The 20,087-nt window shown below is 40.2% G+C and overlaps 1 protein-coding gene across 8 annotated transcripts in view; it reads left to right on the top strand.

Moving 5' to 3' along the window:
- Nucleotides 1-20,087, top strand: part of Mob2 (MOB kinase activator 2) — a 110,040-nt gene that overhangs the window by 82,864 nt on the left and 7,089 nt on the right. For 4 of the 8 annotated variants that reach the window (XM_033466938.2, XM_033466937.2, XM_076520940.1 and 1 more), the window contains one exon: nt 2,253-2,950. The exons of the other annotated variants lie outside the window; for them this stretch is intronic. In XM_033466938.2, coding sequence (XP_033322829.1) covers nt 2,775-2,950 — 176 coding nt within the window. In that variant the 5' untranslated portion in view covers nt 2,253-2,774. The remainder of the gene's footprint in view (nt 1-2,252; nt 2,951-20,087) is intronic. 8 annotated transcript variants of the gene reach the window in all.

Here is a 20,087-nt window from a genome sequence, read left to right on the forward strand (position 1 = left end):
ATACGGATTGTTGAAGTCCGCCGGACGTTTGCGATAAACAGCACTCGAAAATTCGGAATATCTCGGAACACTGGCGCACAGTTGTAAGACATAAGAGGTTGTTTTGCTAAATATAGCGCGGCCTTCTTCGCCAAGAAATACTAAAGTCACGGGTAATAGGCGGACTATAGGGATGTTTGCACAAATATAGGCTTCCGCTGATTGGTTTACAAAACCAGCAATCAAGCAGGACACGTGCGCGCGCGCGCGCTCTAACTACTACGGGTTCTGCCGAGTTTTAAATCAAATAGAAGACCGATTAAACCTTAGTACATTTTGTAATGCCTTCTATTTAATAATGACGGATGTTCAAGGGTATCGAACGTACGAAATACATACTTCCTTTTAATCGTGTCCGCTGCAAGAGAAAACGTTGCGAAACCTGTTTACCGGTTTCTCGTCCTTGGATTGCTCTACAAAATCTTTCTTTTCGTATTCTTCGTTCGATGCAACGTACCGTGCAGCATACCGTGCGTTTAAGCGTGTAACCTTGTTTCGTTCTTGAAATCAGGATTCTGTTTTCTTGAGTCAGAATTCTGTTTATGCTACACTGTCCCGAGGACAGTGACTTCTATTCGATACTGGAAGATGCTCGAGAATGTTGAATACAGTAATGTCTCTCTAATTGACGCTCAGATTGTCCACGATAATGGACAATCTGGGAAGAGGAGATGCGACTATTCGAGCTTTGCGGTTTGTTTTCATAGTTACGAATTGTCGACAATTATAAAAACGAGCTGTAAAGCTCGAATAATCGTGTCTCCTCTTCCCAAATTGTCCATTTCTCTTTACAAACTGAGCGTCAGTAAGGGAGACATTATTGTACAGCGATATAGTAATGTCTCCCTAACTGACGCTCAGATTGTCCACAAAACTGGACAATTTGGAGAGAAGGAGATACGATTATTCGAGCCTTGCGATTCGTCTGTATGGTTACGAATTTGCAATAATTATAAAACCAAACCGCAAGACTCGAATAATCGTATCTGCTCTTCCCAAATCGTCCATTTTTCTGGACAATCCGAGCGTCAATTAGAGAGACATTGCTGTACTTTATTTTATCAGGAAGCAATGCAAGATCGATGTAACCAGTTTTCTTTCGCTTCCGAGGAAGCTTACCAAGCTTGATTTGGTATTCTAATAACCTTTCTTCGTAGGTTAAATTAACACAGCTATGTACGACAGAGGTATTAATAGCTTTTCAAAAAATTTAATCTTTTTTAATTTCGTTATATATTCGAAAGAATCCCTCTGCGAAATTCTAGAAATCCTCGTTGTATACTTGTTATCGAAACCTTATTGTTAGTTTTGCAAATATTAAATGTTCTTTCAATTTAAAAAAATTAAATTTTTTAAGAAGGCAACAATACCTCTCCCACGCATAGCGTGTTAAGTTAAAACCGCGTTGAATTAGAATATTTGCGAAGCAACGAAGTGAATGATAAATCTATGAAAAATCTATCCTAACCAGGAACCCAACTAAACAGCTACGTTTGTCGCAAGAGAATCTCTGTACGTTGTAGAATGTTTAAGGGAAGTAATGTTACCCTTGGGAACGGTTTTAGAAAATGTTCTCATAGAACGGATATCTTAGAATCCGATCTATAGCAATTCTATGGAATCGAGTCGCGTCAGAATGTTTATGAAACAGCGATCGTTAAATCGCGATTAATAATAACCATTCTATTATAATTAAAACTAACATTCGGAATATCAATTTAGCCGTGCTAATTATTAAATATCGTTGTACCATTAATTGAACAGCATTCACGTCTGGCAACAAAGTGAACCTGCACTACCTGTATTCGATCTAGAGAACCTCTTCTCCATTCGTTCACAGCGAACCTCGCCCCGTGAGAACATTTTTTAAAACAGAGTCCCGTGTCTCGAACGGAGCCTATTGAAAAGTCCTATCGAAAACTCAGAACCCCGCCGAATCCCGAGCACTCGTTACTTTCTGACGAAAAAAAGATCATCCTCTTAATAGACGATCCGCCGGATCTCCCGGCTCGAATCGCTCGATCTTCCCGTCGCGATCTTCCCTCGATCGCGTCGCAATCAGCATATAGCGTGTTGGCCCCCATAAATCGATCCTTCGAAACTCGGAACAAACGAACGAACCAGAACCAGAACGAAAAGAGGACGCGGTTCGCGCGCGAGAGTCCTCTCGGAGGAATCATGTCTCTAGACGAAGGTGAACGATTGCTCCCCAGAATTCTCGAAGACCTCACTGGAACCGACAAACGCTAATTCCCTCCATCCGCCAAGGACACAGACCTCGCTCGAAGAGTCCTGTTGAAGAGAAACGAGAAAGATGGCGACGGATCGCGAGCCCGAAGAGTCCAGAATCCGTCAGACGAGGTCCGAGGAGCCAGCCGGCGAGGACGAGAACGAGAACGGAAGAACGGTTTGAAGAAGGACAAAGAGAGCAGCGACCTTGCGAGGACCCAGTGGAGAGACCCAGTGGAGACCCAGTGGACGATCCAGAAGAAGATAGTCCGATATATCGTAGGAATAGAGATCCAGATCGGTCCGTCGGCCGAGATCGAGAGACAACCACAGGGGTGCCGAACACCAGGGTGAACACCAGCCGGCAGACTCGGTGTGTCCCAGCCGGTGTTCGATGAGAACCGAACAAGATTTGGTGCATACCCAGCGTACGTGAGAAGGTCCTCGGGCAGGAGGACGGGGCGCCGAAGAGATCGTCCTCGACGACGACGATCACCACGACGACGATGCTCCGGTCGCCGGCCCGCGTCGTTCTCCAGGACTCCTCTTCCGCCTCGACGTCCTCGACCCTGTCGGCGCCGCCGACGCCGGTCCACCACGGCGCCGGTTCTGCCGCCTCCTCGCGTCTTTCCCTCCTCGACACCTGCCACAGGAAGATCAGGTTCTTCGGCGAGCTTGTCGCGTGAGTCCCACACACCGTCTCTATCTCTCTGTCTCTCTTTCTCTCTAACTCTCTCTCTCTCTCTCTCTCTCTCTCTCTCTCTCTCTCTCTCTCTCTCTCTCTCTCTAACTTCTCCTAATGTCTAGATATTTTTCACGTATCTGGCAGTGGGACCACCCCGACTGTCCGACCTCCATCATTAACTCTTCAGGGATGACAACTCTGTACCGATCCTCGCCAATGGCTTTCGAAATTGATCATGTTGATCTGTTGCAGTGATCGGAACTTTCTTGATCGGAGCAATTGCTAGGGAAGGTCGGTCATCCGACATTTCGGGTTGGGTCGGGAATTTTTCTCGGGCGCGGGTCGAATCCCGAAAGTTTGCGATACTCGGGTACCCGAACATTTCGTGGTCAAAGTGTTCGAACAAGTTATTAATGTTAATAAAATGCCTTCTAGATCGAAGCAAGATTCGATTCTTCGATCATTGACACTAAATCTACCAGCGTTAAAAGTAACTGGAGCGATTTTTCTTGTAAAAATGGCACGATTGAATTTATTTAGATTTCGTGGAATGTTTATTGCAAAATGTGCTTGAATAGAGTTACATTGCCACGTCATTTTTCGTAGAAACATCGTTGTAATTTCAATAATCGTTAATTAATAAATATGAAATGGGTCATTTAACCGGTACTGGCAGATTTAGTGTCAAAATTTAGGCAAAGAAGTACAGGAACGTACTGCACAAAGGATTAAACAGACGATTGTATTTAAATACAGGATAAATCCTAATAAAATAATTTTATATTTATTAATTCTTTGCAATCGAAATCATTTTAACTCTGAATTCAAAATATTTTTTCTAATTTACAGTATCTCCATTTTGCATAGCCGGAAAAGCTATCGATGGTGTAAAATCGCCGCAAATTATGCGAGTACATTGTCATCCTTGAAGGGTTAATCAGCTATCCTAAGATGCTGTCTAATCGAGCGAAGACTGCAATGCGATCGAGTCAGGTTTGAAAGTCCTGAAAAACTTGCGATCGAGTATCGTTGTCCAAAATCTGAGTTCGCGTTTATCTCGCGGTCCCATCTCGCATCTATCGGGGAGAAGTTCTCGCAAAATACAAAGAAGGTGAAGAAGAGTATCCCTAACCGATGCAAAACGTCGAACACACGTGGTGTGTTAATTGATACATTTGCGAAAAGAATTTGAAGCGTGACACTGTGGATTGGCACTTATACAGCACTCCTGTATCGTGCAAAAGTCGGACAGTTGGGGGGTAGGGGTTCGCTTGCGAGGGTGGCTGGTGTGCTGCGATGTTGCGTTGGGTGCACAGGGTGTCCTCCAGCGGAATAGTTGCACCAGGGAAGTCCGACGTTAATCGGTCTTGAATCTACCTGGCTGATCTTCGTTCTCTCCCTCTGTCTTTGGCAAAGTCGAGCGTCCGAGTCAGAGCCGCCCCTAGAGATCGCGGGGCCTGGAGCAAACCCGGTCCTGACGAAAACACATTTTGTACCTAGTATGAAAACTGTCCAATTAAAAACAGACAGCCTCTGTAGCAGAATGCAACGATTATACGATATTCCGTCTATCTTGATACATATATTATAATTAGACTGCGGATCTTTACGCAAATTCGTATTTTCATGCGTGATTTTACAAAAATCAGAATTAAAGAGACATAAAAATGTTGCCGGACCTTGTTAATTTATCGATTCTCCCGAATTAAAATCAAATCTACATACGCCGTAAATGCGCAAAGACCCGTGGTCTAATTGTAATCAGACGAATATAAAGTTTTATTCAAATAAGAATTCAGTCGAGTAAGAATTCATTCGTACAGGAATTCGTACGTAAAATAATTGATCCGAATAAAAATGATAGAATGTAAAGTGTTTCTTCATAGTTCGTCGAGATTTATTTCTTATTTCGAATAATTCGAGAAATTCTGAATTCGAACAAAGAACCATTGGAATAAATAGAATAATTTGTGACGAATAATTCATTGTTCGAATAGAATAATATAGTAATTCGATTCGGATCATTATCGTCGACAAATATTTCTTCGAAACGATCCGAATAATGCCCGACTCCGGTGCTAAGGGCGGTTTTGGTCCGAGTCTTTCTAGAGGAACGCAGGGGCGAGTATAATCGATGGATGTTGGGTGAGTGTGGAAGAGCGTAAGAGCCTGCGAAGAATGCAAGAGCAGGTGGAAAAGAAGCGTACAAAGAACAGGGAACGAAGGAAGAGAATAAAGCTGAAAACCGTAAAATTGCTCTTAGACTCTAGTCGACGAAGGGTCCAGGTTGTTGGACGTCCCTGGAGCAATCGAATCTTTCTTTGCGGAAACGTCGAAGCTGCGACTCCCGTTTCTCCTCCTATCGGATCTCGAAGATCGGAAATTTTACAGCGGTCGCGATTCGGCGAATCGACTGGGATTCCTTCCTATGGAAGACACCTTGTATACGTTGATATTACGTACCTACTATGCCGCAGTTGGCTGGAAACTGATAACGCAATCGGACGATGCACGTCGTACGTTCCGAATTTAATCCCGAAGAAACATTTAGATGTAAACCGTTGCGCCGGTGCACGACGGTGCACTGTTCAGGAAATTATGGCGTTCGTATTTCGGGAGATGACATTGACGTTCAATTTTCGAGAAGATCTATTTCGTTCTTGGCATCCGAACCGACGTTGTTAAATTGTTAAGTTAATTTATATATTTCAGCAAGCGGAACTGCAAATATATTTATGCGCGAGAACTGCAAATATATTTCTGCTGCAATTATTGCAAATACATTTACCGACAAAAGTTAAGGAACTGTACGTTTCGTTAACATTTGAGTAAAATTCGATGTTTCTACAGATACATATACATATGTCTTATTCAATGAAAGTTCCATATTATGGAGAAACATACATATAATACGTTATTTATATTACAATATTGTTTTATTTAGTATTTATTTTTGGCAATTTTTGGTGGCATTTTGGCCATTTTTGGTCGATTTTTCGAAGTTCCCGATCTTTTTTTGGATTTTCATTAAATATTTATTGATTAAATATTTATATATATTTAAATAATTTTAAAACATGTAAGTTAATTATATTTATTAATAATGGCAAGATTTACAAATTTATATTACTTCTTTGAAGTAGCATTGTTAATTAATATATAAATAAACAAGGACATTTATAAAATATTAATTATCTATATGATGGATCCATTTAAATATATCTATGAGGACAGAAGATATTTTTACATTTATATTGTTTTATTCAGATGAAAAACATAATTGAAAAAATAAAAGAATGAAATAGAAATAAGAAATTAAAAAAATATAGAAAGATACAATAACAATATGAAACTAAAAAGATGAAATAACAATAAAAGATTAAAAGAATAAAAATAAAAAAATACAAATAAGAAATTAAAGAATAGAAAAATGAAATTAATATTTTCGTTGACACGATACAAATTTTTATCCCATGTTAAGGTTTACTGTACCCAACTTTTGTCGGTAAGTGTAAGTACCTCTGCAAGAAAATTGCAATTAAAAGGAAATCAGCGCGCAGAGATTAACGTTAAATCGAAGTTCCGGACACTTGCGGTTGCATTGTCTTTTCCAGGCGGCACGGTAAAGCGTCTCTCTGTCTGTCTACTTGGTGTACTGCGGCTGAAAGTCATCAGTTCTGTTTTTGCATGGCATCGCTCACTGATCACGCATAGAGAAACGGAGTTTTCGATTGTTTGACGCTTCCCCCCGTCGGATCTGGGTATCGCTCTACTTTCTTGCTTGATAAGGGAACACACCCCCTCTGTCGATGAGAAACGAAAGCGAGACTCGAAAAAGCATACAATGCGAATTAGTGAACGAAACCGAGACACTCTGTTACGAGACGATTACGAGAAATTGGGAAACGATCGAAGCTCATCTTCCCCAAAGAACTGCAATTTATTATTATTATTTTAATAATAATAATATTATAATTTATTATAATATTATTGTTATATAATATAATAATATTATAATTTATTATAATATTATTATTATTTAATATAAATATTATTATTATATAATATAATAATATTATTATTATTTATTGTTATTTATTTATCGTAAATTTATTCATCGATAATTGGATCTACGTTGATCGTAGTATTTAAACGTTGATAAAGGATCGATTTGATCCTTGAATTTAAACGTTACAAATGATCTGCGATCAACTGTTTGCGGATCGGAAGTTTCTCTGTTGCAGTTTTCGACGATTCGAATACACTAATTTTTTTTCTATACGAAATAAGATTGTTGCACAAATACAAGTAGTCGAAGCGATCTCAGGCTTGCCGAAAAATTTATGTAACATTACGCGAAAACGATGATTTTCTATTAGAACAGGAACGAACACGCGATTGGCCCGCGGAGGGTTAACAGCGACGAGATTGCAGAAGTTTCAGCGAGATCGCGTTTTTATTGGCGAATCGAGCAGAACCTAGATCGCGCGGAATTAATAAAATTTTATTTTCTACGGCCGCGTTTCAGCAAATCGAAAATCAAACGGACCTCGTAAAAACGAGCATATTCCGCGAAAACGATTCGGCTCGTAATTTCTCGCGGATTATTCGAAGCCAGAAATATCTAAAGAGCCGTCTCGCGTGCAATCGATGGATTCGAACGAGCAGGAGGAACTTGTCCGTCGATTAAATATAAGCATGATGTAATTCGTATCATCCCAGATCATTATGGTACAGTCAGGTGCAAGGAGATCTTTAGGTGCATACAGAAGAGAATGCTCGGAGGACGCGGACGGACGTAGCCGACGAGTTACACTCGTCCTCCCCGAGGTCAACAGGTTAATTAGAACAGTGTAGATTAGCGATTAGGGGGAGAGTATAGTGTCCTAGCGGTGAATGATTGTGACTTGCTGTTTAGTTGGCGATCCCCGGTCGAAGCTGGCGAAACGGTCGATCGAGAACGCAGCGATCCGAACGATCGCGAATTAATTCCCGAGAGACTCGGACAAATGGTACGAAAATGGCACGGATTAATTAGCAGACCGTACGGTAACCTTTTCTGTTCGGAATTTGAATCTGTCGATCCTGGAAATACTGTTCGTTTCCGTGAAATAAACAAACGCTCGAAACATCCCAAGAATTGTTGCAAGCATTTCCAACAATATTTTTTAATCAATTTTGTACACAAACGAATGCTTTGAAAACCTGTCTTTGTCATTTACTTTCGATCCTGCGAGTCAAGATCAACTCTCAAGGTCATTGTAGCACAGGTCACTAAATTTCTTCTTTCGTTTGCAACAAACACGTGGTATTAAAATTAAGATTTTCTTTCCAAGTTATTCATTATATTTTACAGATTTTCCTTTTTAATATTTTTTCGATGTCTTCCACCGAGCCTTTGCAACAGTAATACTAATTGCCAACACGTCCATATCGCTTGATAAACGATAGACGAACAAAACATTAACTCTTCCAATATTCTGCTATCGATAGACCGTGGATTTTTATGCAAAATAAAAATTGTCTATGATAATGACAAGAGTTAGATTGAAAATATCTTTTACCGTTTGAGTAATTTTAATAAGTTTATAATAATAAGACAGAATTTATTTTTTATAAAAACAAGTATGTAGTATAAAAATATTCTCAAATTTTTCTGTTGTCTTTTGACAATTTTGTTTTTAAATCTAGCCATTTTGGTCTCAAAATTGCATCGAATCCGCAGTCCAGGTTTCAATTAGTTTGGAACTTTGCGAACAGATGCAAACGCGGCTGGACGCAACGGAGACGGAAAAATCTGAAAGATAAAGAACGTCCTTTCCGCCGAGTCTCTCTCTCTCTCTCCCTCTCTCTCTCTCTCGGGTCGGTTGCAGAAACGATCGACCGATCAGGCCAGTTTTCGCCGTGAGGTGGCTTCCTTCCCGTGCGTCGCATGAGCTTATCTAGCAAAACGGTCTCCCCGGTGCATTCGGGAACGTAGTAGACGTGGCTGAACGTTTGTGGCTCTCGTTTATATTGCATGCGATATACATACGTACGTAGAACGTTCTCTGACTGGCAGAAAGCTGATTAGGCGGCACTCGGTGTTCCAGCACGAACGACGGATTCCGAAAAGACGGTGCTCAAAACGGTGCGACAAGGTCCGCGTGCACTAACAGCTCGCGCGACAGTCCTCGCGATCACTCTTTTCTCCTTTTTTTAGAAACAATATCTTTGTTAACCCTTTGCACTCGAAGCCACTACAACTGTGAACCCAAAACAATTTTTGCCGCCTTACAGGATTCACATTTTATATAACAAAGTGCATTTTATGTGTACGAAACTGAGTCTCGCGATTCATACAACGGTTACGCTTTTAATGATTTTCAGAAAATCTAAGCTTTGATAATATAAAAATGATCTTGGAACGTGATACAACAATCTCAGTGGTGCCTCGGAGTCGCCACTCGAGCGCAAAGGGTTAAACAGTCGTTTTTACATTTACGAATATCGAAGCACACTGTTTAGAAAACAGGGGGCAGCCGTGCTACGTTGTACTCCGAATAAAACATTTGAGAAAAGAAATTTTCATCGTCTTCACATTTTATCGAAAGAATTTATTAACAAACTGAAGATCTTGATAGAATTTTATAATAATTTTTACTGTTTTTTCTTTTGGAAAATGGAAAGGCTTTATCGATAAAGTGAAGTTCGCTGTGGAATTTTAGTAAGATTATTATGTTAGTTTTACCTTAATTGAAGATTGCTATTGGAACAAACATTTTGTATGGAAATTTGTAATAATAATAATAATTAATAATAATAATAATATTTATTTGATCAACGGGAGCAAGAGTTCCTGAGTTTCGATAGTATGACATTAAGTCGCACAAGTAGCGAATTAAAAGGAATAAAGTAAAAAGAAAAGAGAATGATAAGATAATAGAAAAGATACGATAGAAGATACAAAAGAAGATGAAGTTAGCGATCAAGGTTCACTGTTTACACTTCGATAATTGTTTACCAATTTATCGAGAATCTTCGCGAATTTTTAGAACTATATCTTTACACGTTTAAAGTCTGAGAAGCGTATCATTCGCGTGACAATTCGCAGTCGATTTATAACGCGACTTGTCATCTCGTTTGTCATCTCGCTTGTCATTTGCCATTTCATTAAAATATCCGAGGAACATCGAATCGCGATACTTCGGGCGAGATTAATTAGCGAATCGATCATTCCGTTTGTTGCGTCGCCTATTATCGCGACATATGTTGGTTCATAAATGAATTTAGTGTCAGCAGTTTACATAACAATCGATTTACAGATCGGTTGTTTCTATTAATCGGAAGACACAACTTCGACAAAATTGAATTCGAGCGATACTAATATTTGCACGACGATTAATTAATTGCTCGATTAAGGTTTCCGGAGCAGGTATTTACCGGCAACGAAGATGTCGCAAGTTGAGAAGAAAATTGATTAATCAACGAAGCGACTTTACGAACATTTTCTTTTCTCCGAGACTTCGTGTTCTTGGATCGTTATGCTTGTATTAATTGATGTTCCTTTCACCAGAGTACCAAAGAGACTTCGACAGAAGCGTGGCCAACATTTTTAATTATCAATTTGCCGATACTCTGACGCGGTAAAATCAAAGAACCGCTAATTGATCGAACCGAAATATAAAAATTCGAGCTTCGATTCAGTCCTTTTCCATTAAAAACATCGGAGGACATCGTTAACGAACGAAAATTCTTAATTATCAATTTACAGATATCCCGATGTGTAAAAATCGAAAAGACGCTAATTGAACGAACCAAATAATAATTACGCTACATTCTCACGCCTGTCGGTGCATAAAAATTCAAACATCGATTCGCAATTTTTCGATTAAAAAAAGGTCAAAGATCTCTTTTCAAACGAACGTATAAATTCTAATTATAGATACAAACGCATTCTAATTCGACAAAATGTCGGAAAGTCTTGTAAATTCGACGAATCGGGAGACGGGAAATCAGCGTACTCGTCCCCGTTCCCGTCCTGGGAAGCATTTAGCGAGGAAACTCCGTTCCATCGGGCGGCCGATCGAGTTATGGCGGGAATAAGGGAACTTTAATCAATTAACTTTCACCGGTGAAAGACGCGAGAACACGGAAGACAAGGAATGGAAACAGAGGAACGTCTGACGGGAACGGCTCTCGGTGATAGATTAAAAGCGAGTCGAAACGGGGTCCCGGGTCCGATTCGTTCGATCGTGCAAATCCGATAATTCGTTAATCTGATTAGCAAACCGGCGCGGCGTGCCACTCGATTAAAGACGAAATGTTCTGTACACGACGCGATTAGTCGAGTTCTCGGGGTTGTTCCGCGGGACGCGATTACTATGCGGGACACGAACCATTCTTCCGACGTTGACTGATTCCACAACCAAGCTGCAGCGACCCGCGAAAAGTTCTTTTATTATTGTTCGCGAGATTAGATTTTGCTTCGACAATGTCCTCGATAAACTTCGCATCTTCTTACCTGACAACAAATTCATCGAAGTTGCGATCCTTTCCAAAGCTTTAGCAAACACTTATTTATAACTATTACGTTCGTTTGGACAATAAATTTTTAACGAACTTCGAATACGACTTGTGCAATTAAATATTGTCTTCGCTGTTTTTGCTGCGATAATTAAATTTACTTTGATTTTGCGAGATTTATTGGGACGATCGTACAACAATCAACGCGTTAATATTCTTCTAAATTCTGTGTTAGTAATAGACAATCGTTCTGTGTCAAATAAGTTACCAATCTAGAAAAATCAAAATTTGTACAAAGATCTCCAGTCGGTTTATAAGACATACCGAAGACAAAAACGTCGGAGAAATGATCCTGCGGATAATCGCGCGTTCGCGGTGCACCGACACGAGATAATGGCGTCGGAACGCGAGGATCCGCGAATTTTAATTAAATTATGTCCGCAGTCGTCGTCGCAGCTTCCTCTCTTTCTCCTTCCGGTGCAAAGCGGAAAAAATCGCGAGGACCCGACGTTAATAAATAGAAATCGTACACCGTGATTAAAACTGCAGCGATATATATATATATATATCGCTGCAGTTTTAATCACGGTGTACGATTTCTATTCCGCTATATATATATATATATATATAATATATATATAATATATATATATATATATTGACGGTGAATATATATATATATATTATATATATATATATATTGACGGTGAATATATATATATATATATTATATATATATATATATTATAAGATATATATATATCTTCACCGTCAATTTATTCCGGTCTTCCGGCGGAGATCAGAATTTCCCCGTGTTCCGTTATCAGCGTGTACGTCGTTATCCTAATTTACCGGTCTCCTCCGCAAGAAGTCCCACTGAACTATCCGACCATCGCCGACGTCGTCGTCGTTATGCAAAGCGTCCCAGCGAACCTTGCTCGATTCTAGGTTGCATCCGACTTATCGCCAGACCGTGGCTCTTTATGCGAAAGCAACGTTCTCTTTCCGCGATATTTCGCGTCCCGCGCGGTGTCCTTCGTCGAGCAATTATTCGATCGACTGCGAACCTTTGGGCGTTTAAAATTTCTCGTTAATACTTCGACGAACAGTGCACAACCGACGCTATCTTTTTTTATTCGATCTCAATTCGACTACGATTTTTCAACACGTTAAGAAATTGCCAATTTTAACCCTTTGCACTCTGAAGATTTTTCTGATGTACCTGCGACAAACTCGGAGCAAATTTTGCAAAAAGGTTTGCCTGAAATACAAATCGGTATATATTATACATTTTATGCGATTACTAGACTGCGGATCTGTATGCAAAATAAAATGTTGTTATGTTAACACGTTCCGTGCCACGTGTACCATCGATGGTACACGCTTGCATGTTTACTTAGTGAACTGAACAAATTGTTTACAAGAAATTTAGAACCGAAGAATCAATTTCCACCGCAAGAATGGGCGTTGATAAGTTTTTGTTACGTTGTTATGTGTACGAGAATTAATAATTGCACGTAATACATCAAGTTTTAGTAAAATATCAAAGTGTGAAGATTCGAGTAAAAAAAGCTCGGCACGGAACGTGTTAACTGCAAAAGACAGAAGTTAGGTAAAAGTGCGTTTATCGATTTAATAATGACAATATATTAACGCTAAATCTACCGCGGTCAAAATAACCGTTCTCTTATCTTGCAATTCTGCAAGCTGTAGAGACTCTTTCATGGAAAATGCTTGAATAAATTACGTTATTGGAGCAAGTTTTATAATAAAAACCTTACAAAATCTAAATAAATTCGATCTTCTCACTCGTATGAAGCAATGCACTCCAGGTACTATTACTGCTTGGTAGGTTTAGGGTTAAAATTACTACGATGGTATCTTCAAACTCTTTTAAAGCCTTCATCGATTCGTATTTCATCTACTGATTTTTCTTGCGAATGCATGAAATCCGCTGTCTAATAATAACAAAACAAGTTCTTCCGTGTCCTTCGTGGACACTCGTGTAAGTCTCGGAGTTAATATGCAAACTACCGCACAGAATTGGACTAAATTTCGCGGACACCTTCAAATTAGACTCCACTAATTGGCAAACGAGTTCCAAAACGCTATATCGAACAGTATTCCGCAGATTTTGCATTCGATTGCTTCGTTAAAGAATCAATAAAACCGCGTGAAACGCGTCACCGTTCGAACCGCTGCAGCTTCGCGAAATAAAATCGCAAGGACAACCTACCCAGGCTCGTTTTGAAGCTCGAATTCTCTACTTCGATAGCCCCCGAACGAATTCTTCCGAAGTCCCACGATATAACCGAAGAAAAAGAAATACGTACAACGTTGCCGAAAATACGCTGCCAGCGATTTCGGAAGGGTAACTGGAACGCCTAAGCAACAAATCGATCGACGGTCACCAATGCCGAAGTGCGACTATTTCTGCGAGGCGTGGAAGGGTTAACGAACTTGCATTCGCAGCAGACCGGAAACAGACGGATGAATAAACGAGCGTAGACGTTTTCCGATAGCCGGCGGCGGTCGCAATAGCTGGAACCTAAAACCGCTCGTCGATGAGAAACAAATTACGTTGCCTCCGAAAAAAAAAACAAGAAAAAAAGTAATCTCGTTTCAGGGACGAAGGCATTACGCCTGGCCTAAATGCAGTTTACTTTACTTTGCTCGGTCTCGACCAGATTTTCCCTGCCCCCCCCCCCCCACCCTCCCGCGGCACTACCCCGCGAATTTTGGAACACGTTCAAGCTCATTAGCCTGGTATCGCTAATACCGCCGCCGGGCAATATGTTCCTGTGCGCGCTGTGTTACCGCATTTCGCGTCCACTCTCTTCTTCATCTGTCTGCGAACCGTAATCAGCCGACCGCGTTTCGCAAAACTGATCGTCCATTCTACGGGTTAAATATCTAGCTAAACGACCCCTCGGCGTCTGCGATTATGACTCCGCGCGGTTTCCTATTGGGACGTTTGTAACGCGTTTTCTGGAGCACCCCGCGTGTCCAGAGAGAAACGCGCGGTCCCTCGTTAGTCTTCTGCAATTTGATTGCCGGGGTAATTTGGCAAATTGCATCGGTCGCGGCGTTTCATTTCTACGTCGACGATCGGATCACCGGTTATTTTATTTTGCAATTGGCTTTTAGAACGGAACTCTACGAGGCTCACTCTGGTTATCGTATTAGGCTACAGCGGATCTTCGTGCAAATTCTCATTTCTTTCATAAATTCCTTTCCTCTCGAGCAATTTTTTTATCAGAATTGGAAGAAGGAAATGATTTCTTACGCGAACTAGAATATTCGTTACGGTGAACGTAGAGAGTAATTATGCGAAATAAAAATTGTCTTTCTTTTCTTAACGATTGTAAAAATAGTGCAATCGTATCGTTCAATTCTAACGCGATGTCCTTACAGTTCTGCATTCGACCTATTCATTTTTCACGCAGATACATAAAATCTACAGTCTAGTAATAGTGTTCTTGTACTAGTTTTGGATAATACGCACGTTTTATTGCATTTTCAAAACTTGCGTATAACGTTGAATGCATAAAAATCTGCAGGCTAGTAATCGTTGAATGTACTTGATTAATTTCACATGTTTTATTACGGAGATCAATGATATCTCAGACACTTAAAAATTATTTTTATTATTAGAGTAAAGACACTGATCTTCAAAAATGGTCTTGAAAATTAGTCTAAAAAATTGGTTTTCAAAATTCCTCTCCAATATGTGTCTTCGAATTGGGTCTTAAAAATGGGTCTTAAAAATTGCTCTCCAAAATGTGACTTAAAAATTAGTGCGAAATGAAAATTGTCTTTCTCTTAGTAACGATTGTAAAAATAGTGCAGTCGTATCGTTCAATTCTAACGCGATGTCCTTACAGTTTTGCATTCGACCTATTCATTTTTCACGCAGATACATAAAATCTACAGTCTAGTAATAGTGTTCTTGTACTAGTTTTGGATAATACGCACGTTTTATTGCATTTTCAAAACTTGCGTATAACGTTGAATGCATAAAAATCTGCAGGCTAGTAATCGTTGAATGTACTTGATTAATTTCACATGTTTTATTACGGAGATCAATGATATCTCAGACACTTAACAATTATTTTTATTATTAGAGTAAATACACTGGTCTTCAAAAATGGTCTTAAAAATTAGTCTGAAAAATTGGTTTTCAAAATTCCTCTCCAAAATGTGTCTTCGAATTGGGTCTTAAAAATTGCTCTCCAAAATGTGACTTAAAAATTACTCTGAAAAATATGTCCTCGGAATTGGTCCAAAAATCGATCCACGCAGCCAACAAATTAGCAATAAAAATTGATCCCGAAATTCGGACACGGTCGCGCGATGTGCATTTCCGCACCTAAATCTTAAAAGAGTGTCACGAAAGCCATATCGAGTGTTGCTAACGAAAATTTAGGAGATGCTGCGTAAAGAAACGTTTAGTCGCTCGCTAAGTGGACCAAGCTGAAGAGGGACACGGTTCCGCATAAAGGATTGCCGTGATCGCGGGTGCCCCGTGCAAACTGGTTGGAAAATGTTTCGGCCTACTCTAGGCGGCCGGGCGGAGACAAGTGTGCATCGTCTCTTGGCCTGTCCGCTCGGGTGTCTCGTAATTAGCAAGTTTCCAGCGAGCGAGATTTGCGGCGGAGCGAGGAAAGGCGGGGCAAGGCGTTTCGCGAACTGTGTATCACGGAAAAACGGGAGCCCCTTTTCGCCGCCCCTCTCGCGCAGCCCTAATTTACCGCTGGGGAAAATTCAGGCCGGACCTCGAAAACGTTCGCGTTCCACGCGAACATGTTCCATTGCATCTGGAACTCGTAAAACTTGCACACACGAGCCTGGTCGGGCCTCTTGAAAGTCGCATACGTTCGCGATTCAGGAAATCCTTAAATAAAAACGAAGATTTCGATCGAACCACGTGCATGTGCAAAATGTAAATCTAAAATGGCTGATATTCGAGCGGTGTCGTATAATTTTGTTGTATATCGTGAAATTACTATCATCAACCCTTTGCACTCGAAGCCGTTTTAACTGTAAATCTAAAATAAATTTTTTCTGACCTACGCCGTCTCTATTTTATACGACGGGGCGCATTTTATGCGTGCGAAATTCTGTCTTGTGACTTATACAACGGTTATACTTTTGACAATTTTTCAAATCTAAATTTTGTCGATGTAAGAATTATTTTGAAACGCGATACAAACATTTTTTAGCGGTGCCTCGGAGTCACCACTCGAGCGCAAAGGGTTAATCTTTCATCCGTGGACTCGGTCGTTTTCCGCGCTGTTATTATTTTTTTCTAATTACGGTAGAACCCCTCGGTTAATCGAACGACGAAACTATAGAAGTATGTACCTCGATCAAACCTCGACTTATCATCTTATACCGTTGTATCAATAATTTATAGATAATCGAAAAAAATTAACTATCAATTTTGAATTCGGATAATCGTAGTTCTACCACAAAATTTCGAAGCAGCGAGACTTCCCATGAGATTACGCTGGTTGATATTAACCCTTTGCACTCGAGGCACCAGTAAAATTGTTATGTCACGTTCTAAGATCATTTTTATATTATCGAAGTTTAGATTTTAAATATTATTAAAAGTATAACTGTCGCGTGAATCACGAGTCGCAATTTCGTATGCATAAAATGCACTTTGTCGTATAAAACGAAAATACCGTAAGTCAGAGGAATTATTTTAGATTGACTATTAAAACGGCTTTGAGTGCAAAGGGTTAATCTCATGCGCGTAACGCTAAAATCGGCCATTTTGTATTCGTTACGGAGTCGACCACTGTTCCACTGTCACGTTCTAAGATCATTTTTATATTATCAAAGTTCAGATTTTAAATATTATTAACATTATAACTGTCGCATGTATCACGAGACGCAATTTCGTATGCATAAAATGCACTTTGTCGTATAAAACGAAAATACCGTAAGTCAGAGGAATTATTTTAGATTGACTGTTAAAACGGCTTCCAGTGCAAAGGATTAATCTCATGTGCGTAACATGCGCTTTAGCGATTTTAATCGGCCATTTTGTATTCGTTACGGAGTCGACCGCTGTTCCATTATCGAACAAGGATTGGGAGAAATTTCTGCCGATAAACTTTCATTTGTAAACTCCTCGATTGAAAGGTTCGAACAAAATGAAATTGCTACGCGGCGAAGAATATAATTTTTTCGTTCGAGTAAAAATTTTGCTCGACCGGGCGGATGAATAAAATTGCCACTTAACGCTTTATGCATTGTACTCGTTGATCCAAATAAAATTTGCCCCTGCATTGGTTCGACCAGCGGCACGAGTGGCTCGCAAACGACCCAGATTGCGGGCCGTATCGGCGTCGAATAAATACCCGGTTTTGTCCGGCGAAACATAGGCGAAAAGACATTTTATTATTCCTCCGATCGAAGACGAGCATCGAATCGGGCGCGCGCGCGAGTGCGACCGACGTTCGGATTTATGCATTCGAATTTGTTTAATGAATGAAACCGCGCGCGCGCGGGGACGGCTGTCGGTGTGTCGAGGTCGCGTAGACTATTTTATCTGTTCCCGGAGCTTGTCCCGTTCTCCGCGAATAGAATCGATCGATTCACCGCGGACGAATCACGGCCGGGAGTCTCTGCTCGATAATTAGACGCCAGTTTACGCCGAAATCAATGGGATGTAATTTCAGGCCGGAGTCACGTGTTACGCGAGCCTGTAATCAAAGATAGAGAATCGGCCAGCGATACGTTCGCCGACTGTTTGCATCGTGAATAATGTGTCGCGGCTCGGCTCGACTCGGCTCGGCGGTGCAATCGATGCGCTCCGTGTAGGGCGGAAGTCGATTCGATTGCGCCGCGGACGGAGCCCATTTTCTACAAGAAGGTTCGAACGGTTCTTACGATGCCTTGATAACCGTTCTTCGTAATTTTAATCGATATTTCTGTCGCGTTCGAAGCGCTCGCGCGAAACCGACACAATTGAATAATTCTTCGTAATACGGTGCACAGTAATGTCTCCCTAATTGACGCTCGGATTGTACACAAAAATGGACAATTTAGGGAGAGGAGATACGATGAACCGCAAGGATCGAATAATCGTATCTCCGTCTTCCCAAATTGTCCATTTTTCTGCACAATCTGAGCGTCAGTTAGGGAGACATTGCTGTACTTTTTGATACGAGAACGCTTTCGTAGAAAGCGGCACAAAAATTGCCTAATTTATTGAAAAAAGATCTATTTGCGCATAATTTTGTCTAAACTTAATATATTAACACTATGCCGTCCGCAGATCTTAGATATAATTCTTTCGTTTGACGCCGGCATAATAGCTTTGACGCTCGGATTGTACACAAAAATGGACAACTTAGGAAGAGGAGATACGATTATTCGATCCTTGCGGTTCATTTTTATAGTTACGAATTGTCGACAATTATAAAAACAAGCCGCAAGACTCGAATAATCGTATCTCCGTCTTCCCAAATTGTCCATTTTTCTGCACAATCTGAGCGTCAGTTAGGGAGACATTACTGTACTTTTGGATACGAGAACGCTTTCGTAGAAAGCGGCACAAAAATTGCCTAATTTATTGAAAAAAGATCTATTTGCGCATAATTTAGTCTAAACTTAATATATTAACACTATGCCGTCCGCAGATCTTAGATATGATTCTTTCGTTTGACGCCGGCATAATAGCTTTGACGCTCGGATTGTACACAAAAATGGACAATTTAGGAAGAGGAGATACGATTATTCGATCCTTGCGGTTCATTTTTATAGTTACGAATTGTCGACAATTATAAAAACAAGCCGCAAGACTCGAATAATCGTATCTCGTCTTCCCAAATTGTCCATTTTTCTGCACAATCTGAGCGTCAGTTAGGGAGACATTACTGTACTTTTGGATACGAGAACGCTTTCGTAGAAAGCGGCACAAAAATTGCCTAATTTATTGAAAAAAGATCTATTTGCGCATAATTTAGTCTAAACTTAATATATTAACACTATGCCGTCTGCAGATCTTAGATATGATTCTTTCGTTTGACGTCGGCATAATAGCTTGGAAATTTTAGATTTTAAAAGAAATTTCGAAGATTGCGGTAATACAAATTCCTAAAATTAAGATATGTCGTTCAAGAATTTTCGTACTTAATTCTTACTTAAATAAGCACAATGCTATAGTCAGTTTGCTGCCTTTTAACACCCAAGAAATATATAGTTCAAATGTTATTTCAGTCTTTTCAAATGGCACCAAAGTGGTACCACCGGCATACAACAGATAGTTTTTGCATGGCACCAGCATGGTGCAACCGGACGGCATAGTGTTAATATTGCTTAGCAATAATCTGCTAGGAAAATCAAATTCTGTTCTCTCGTTAAAAACACTATATATTTTCCTTTTCTTCTATAAGAAACTAGTACATTCAGAATTAAAAACGGGCAAGAGTATTTTCGCGGTCGATGAAATCGGCCTGGAATTACAAAAGAAGAAGCTCGAAATCTCAGAAAACTATATTACCCAAGAAATATAGTTCCAATGTTATTTCAGTTTTTTAAAATGGCACCAAAGTGGTACCACCGGCATACAACAGATAGTTTTTGCATGGCACCCAGCGTGCTGCCACCGGAC

This window comes from Megalopta genalis, chromosome 4 (genome assembly GCF_051020955.1).
Source record: "Megalopta genalis isolate 19385.01 chromosome 4, iyMegGena1_principal, whole genome shotgun sequence".
Classification (NCBI taxonomy): Eukaryota; Metazoa; Arthropoda; class Insecta; order Hymenoptera; family Halictidae; genus Megalopta; species Megalopta genalis.